This window comes from Toxorhynchites rutilus, chromosome 2, assembly GCF_029784135.1.
Source record: "Toxorhynchites rutilus septentrionalis strain SRP chromosome 2, ASM2978413v1, whole genome shotgun sequence".
In the NCBI taxonomy this organism is placed as follows: domain Eukaryota; kingdom Metazoa; phylum Arthropoda; class Insecta; order Diptera; family Culicidae; genus Toxorhynchites; species Toxorhynchites rutilus.
Genome location: NC_073745.1, coordinates 252,314,434 through 252,319,391, shown reverse-complemented (window position 1 = coordinate 252,319,391; position 4,958 = coordinate 252,314,434). Strand labels below are relative to the sequence as shown.

At 43.2% G+C, this 4,958-nt stretch overlaps 1 protein-coding gene across 1 annotated transcript; it reads right to left on the bottom strand.

The window, feature by feature from the left end:
* Nucleotides 1-990: 990 nt before the first annotated feature.
* On the bottom strand, nucleotides 991-3,901 carry LOC129768325 (fork head domain-containing protein crocodile). The gene has a single exon (XM_055769896.1). It carries the CDS (start codon nucleotides 3,285-3,287, stop codon nucleotides 2,049-2,051), a length of 1,239 nt encoding a protein of 412 aa, XP_055625871.1. The 5' UTR covers nucleotides 3,288-3,901; the 3' UTR covers nucleotides 991-2,048.
* Between the last annotated feature and the right edge of the window lie 1,057 nt (nucleotides 3,902-4,958).

Genomic DNA, 4,958 nt, shown 5'->3' with positions numbered 1-4,958 from the left:
GAGAGCGTAAAAGATAACAATTGATTTTCAGGTGGAATGAACACTTTTTTGATTCTAGATGACTTTCTAACAAATGATAAATATTAGTGTAACTAATTATTTCTCTCAGTGTGACGATTAATCGATTATTTGAGGCGATAAATCGTATCGAATAACAAACTGCTGAAAAGTATTCGATTAGTGGAAGAACGATTAATTTCAAAAATCGGGGATCTCTAGCTTCTCCTACTTTCATCTATTTGCAATGCCGATTTCCCCCAGGCAGCTTGGTTTTGATGTCTCTGTTAGGGACCCGCCGCATGTGTCGTCAATTTCGACCAATCAGAAGTGGGTAATTCCGTTGGGATAGGGGTTGAGATTTTTCAATTGTTCGATAGTTAGTTTCATGACATATATTATTTTCTTCAATATAAAAAATTGTTATGGAGTGCCGAGATCGATTGACGCAAAAATTTCATCTTTCCATCATGAAATGACTGAGCAATAAGCGTTTGAAATTGAACAATTTTCACGATGTGCTCGATTTTCGATTTTCAATTTGTACCCCAATATGTTTCCAAAAGACGTAATTCTACGTCAAAAAAAGTTTGTCTTAGATAAAAAAAAACGAAAAAAAACGATCTTCTGAACATCAATCCAAGTACACTGAAAAAAAATTCTAAAATCGAAAAAGATCGATATTTTGATTTTTACGATTTTTTGGGTACAGAGAATTGATCCAAAAAATAGGAAATCGAAATGGAAAGAATCGATCTTCTGAAAATCGATCCAAGATTGCCCAATCCTAATGCCATCAACGCGAATTATACTTTCGATTTCCAATCGTATCCTGTTCAAATCGTGTAGATAAGGGTGAATATACTTACCGACCGATTTCATCATATCCTGGACAAAGTATTCAACGCGAAACGATTACTTTCTCAACTGTATCATATTTCCGTGAAATGTCAAATGAAACAAACATACTTAATTTTGGTTCGATTGACCGAACATTCATTTCCATCGCAGTTTTATCATAATAATTGATTTGGACCTATTATTAAATAATAATTATAATTATACAATATACTTCCTAGCAATGCACGTACAGATAAGAATTCTTGAAGAATACTCGCCCCATTAAAATCTCCCTAATTCAGTGAGTTTTTTTTCTTAATTCATTATAGAATTGAACGAGAAAAAGTCACAATTCGACTATTCTCTCCGCCGTTCCGCCCTATTTTCCTGCTATTATCGTTACCTCGCGAAAGCTGGCTGGCCACTAGATCTTTTCTATATATATATATACAAATTTGATTTTTCTGAACTGCATCTGTTCCGTTTCCGACAAGCCGACTAGGAACCAGAAAAAAGTGATTCGCTATGGTTTATCCTCTCTCGTTCTTTTTTTTTTTTTGCTGTTGCTGTTGAATCAGCCTCAAGTGGGGCGCAACACTCACACCAACATATAGTAAACACACGTACACAGTTTTCATTTGTTTTAGGGGTACATCACATCGTTTTGGTTTTTTTTTTTTTTTTTTGCTATGCTCGAGTTCCTATCCGCCTATTGTTCGAACATTCGTTATGTGCATCGTTCGAATTGAAGTAGCAGCTTCTGTACACAATGGTAGGATTATTGGTGGCATGGCTTGGAACGGAACTTAAAACATTCGACTTACTACCGACTATATGTACAATAATTGTTTGCTTTAAAAGTTTCTACGAGAACACGAATTTGCTTCCGACGCGAAGCGTTGCTAGTGTCGAAAGTTTTGTGTAACACTTACAGTAGTGATAAAACGTCTAAGTGGAAACAACTATAACGATTCTTTCCTCTCGAATGCTATACACGTGTGGGCACCTCTTTGATTTAGGGCAAAGAAATTTCGGAATGAGATGCTCACTCCAATTGCATACTAATGGTTGAAAATGTGTCATGATTATAAATTAAAATTGGCGTATCAGTCAATGTTTTTTTTAAATATTTCCGAGGAAGTCTCAAAATTAAAGAAAAGCACCTAACGTAAGAGATCTGATCAGCTTACAGCCTGCGTTACCATATACCTTTACACCCCGTACTTGATGCCACAGTCCTGATAGTACCCAACGTGCGATCGGTAGTGTCCCAGATGGCTAAGGTTCCCGGCGGACAGGTGTCCCGCCGCAGCTGCTGCTGCTGCTGCCGCCGCAGAACTACTCGCCGATCCCGGAATCACCGGTGGGCTGGCAGATGTGATGCTATTGCTGGGACTGCCCGTATCCAGTTGGCAGTTGGTTTGACTGTGCTCGAACACCATATCCCGGAATCCGGACATGGTATGCGCGGACGTCGGAATGGTTGGAGTTGATGCACTGCCCCCGGAAAGGTTTCCAATGGATTCCGGTGGTGTTTCCGGGGTGTACCATCCTCCATGGGGCGGTGGATGATGATGGGCGGAACTGTGGTGGTGTCGGAGCTGGCTCGATGTGCTTACCAAGTTATCATCGTTGAAGTGATAGGGATATGAGGTGTGGTGAAGTCGTGGATTGTAAACGTTCATCAGAGAGTCCACCGAGAATCCGTGTTCGCTGGCCGAAAGGTGATTCATTTGCGTGGCCAGAGACTCATGACAGGAGTTGAGAATGGTGGGTGCGAGCGAATCTTTTACCATACACTGAGTCGCTAGATCGAGACCAGGTTCTCGCTTGAATTGGTGGCTCAATTGTTTGCTATCTAAATGGGATGCCCCCATTATCTTGATAGGCTTGATGTCACCCATTTTATCTTCCAACATCATACTTTGGCGTTTGATCATTTCTTCCTTCTCCTTTAGGGCGTCCTTTTTCTTAAATCGTCGCCTGCGACGGAGAAACGATCCGTTGTCGAACATGTTGTACGAGTCTGGATCCAGCGTCCAGTAGCTTCCTTTGCCGGGTTTCTTATCATCGCGAGCCACTTTAACGAAACACTCGTTAAGACTAAGATTGTGACGGATCGAGTTCTGCCATCCTTGCTTATTGTCCCTGTAATAGGGGAACCGCTCCATGATGTACTGGTATATCCCATTCAAGGTGACTTTTTTATCAGCAGAATGTTGAATGGCCATGGCGATCAGGGCGATGTAGGAATAGGGAGGTTTCACCATTTCCTTATTCTGATGGGGCGACGTTAGGGCATAAGCTGACCCCGCATAGGTGTACCTCGAGTACTGCTCATACGGATAGTGATGTGCGGGAGCCATCGTAGCCGTATTCGTTGCGTAGCCCGCCTGTGCGTGGCCATAATGCCGCGAAAAGGTGTTCTGATCGGTGAACAGTGTATGCATCTTCACTACTCCTTCTGTGCGAAACCGGGTGCGAAGAAAAAAATCACCAGTCCACTTGTTGTTTGTTATCAAACGAAACAGCAGAGTTTGTTATTCGTAACAATATTATCTTCCACAACAAATTTGTGCACAAATATGATTTTTTTTTCTTCTGCTTTCGTACACAGTTTAGATCCACTCTCGCGCACACAGTGTGTCACTAATCGTCTTGTTCTCCAATAATAATAAAAACCCGCTGCTTTCTCGTAAAAGGCGAGACGGTCGAAGGTAAATATCACACCGACATTGTTTTCAATCAAAATTTCATTTTATTATCATACACAACAAAAACACATCCACCCCGGGTGCGACACTGATACTGACTGGCAGGCTGGCTGGCTGCCTCTGCTGGTCCGATATTCCGGTCCAGGAATTAGTCACAAACACACGTTGTCAATGGCGGCGGCGGCGGCGGCAACGGCACAAACGAGCGAATTTTGCTATTGCAGCGACGGTTTCCAGCGATAAAATAACATATCAACACACTTGGACGGCCAAAAATATACAAAAACAGTCGGAACCGATTAGCGCACTAGCACTAGAGCGGGAATGCGGGATGATGATTTTTCCTCACTTCTTGCTGCTACGACACTGATTTAACGAAGCGCAGCAGCCAACGAGCAGCAGTAAAAACAGCATTTACGCACGTATATGCACACTACCACAGAGCCAGTGCGCCATCGTTGTGTGCCATAGTTACAGCACCAACCGACCATTATATCCCTCTCGCTCACGCCTCGATTTTTCCCACCAAAAGCGAACGAGACAGAATCTTCCATTCATTCACCTCCCTCCATTGGGGGCTGAACAAACGATGATTAGTCTGTTCCTGTTTCGTCCATTCTCTTATTCTCTTCGCACCCAATGTGCATTCGATGAACCGAAATAGCACTAGGGCCGGCCAAAGCAGGACAGGTATTAAGCCCTGCCCCGCTTCATTTTTCCCGCAACTAGCAAGAGACGACCAACTTAGGTGCCAACCATCGCAGGTTGCTTCGCATGGCTCTTACTCACTCAATCACTCTCGATTGTACCGCCGGTGAAAAGTGCAATTTGCTATGGCTACCGAGCTTGCCACCCATCGGCGGGGCGCATCCGCATCTGATCCGCGGCGCGCCCGTGGTACTTTTTTTTGTCAGTATTTATTTTCGCTATAATCACTAAAATAATATTATTTTATTATTCCTATTTTTTCCACTCTCCCTCGTCAATGACCGCACATGCTGCACCGCCACATACACACACACATACACGCTCACACACTCACAAAATGATTGCTACCATGATGGCGACAGCGGTGTGGCATATATGATAACTAGATCTGATGTCTGTCCGCCGCGTCCGAACCCCAGACCTACCCTATCCGCGCGAAAGCGCCACCACTATTTTTCGGCTTTTGTGGTGCCATCCATCATCAACTTCCAACCAACCAGCAGCGGCGGCGGTTGGCGAATAAATCGCGACAGCCCGCAAACAAAAAAAAAACAAGCAGTGTTTTGAAAAGCAAACACGGCAGCAATTAAAATACTTTAATAACATATTAGTTGACAAATTGATGAGTACACATTCGCACGCACACACGCACACGCAGAGAAATACGGCGTTTATTTATTTATCGTGTGGTCCAAACAA

Bases quoted from the DNA above. Each gene is read 5' to 3' on its own strand.
- LOC129768325 (XM_055769896.1), bottom strand. From the start codon at position 3,287: ATGCATACACTGTTCACCGATCAGAACACCTTTTCGCGGCATTATGGC.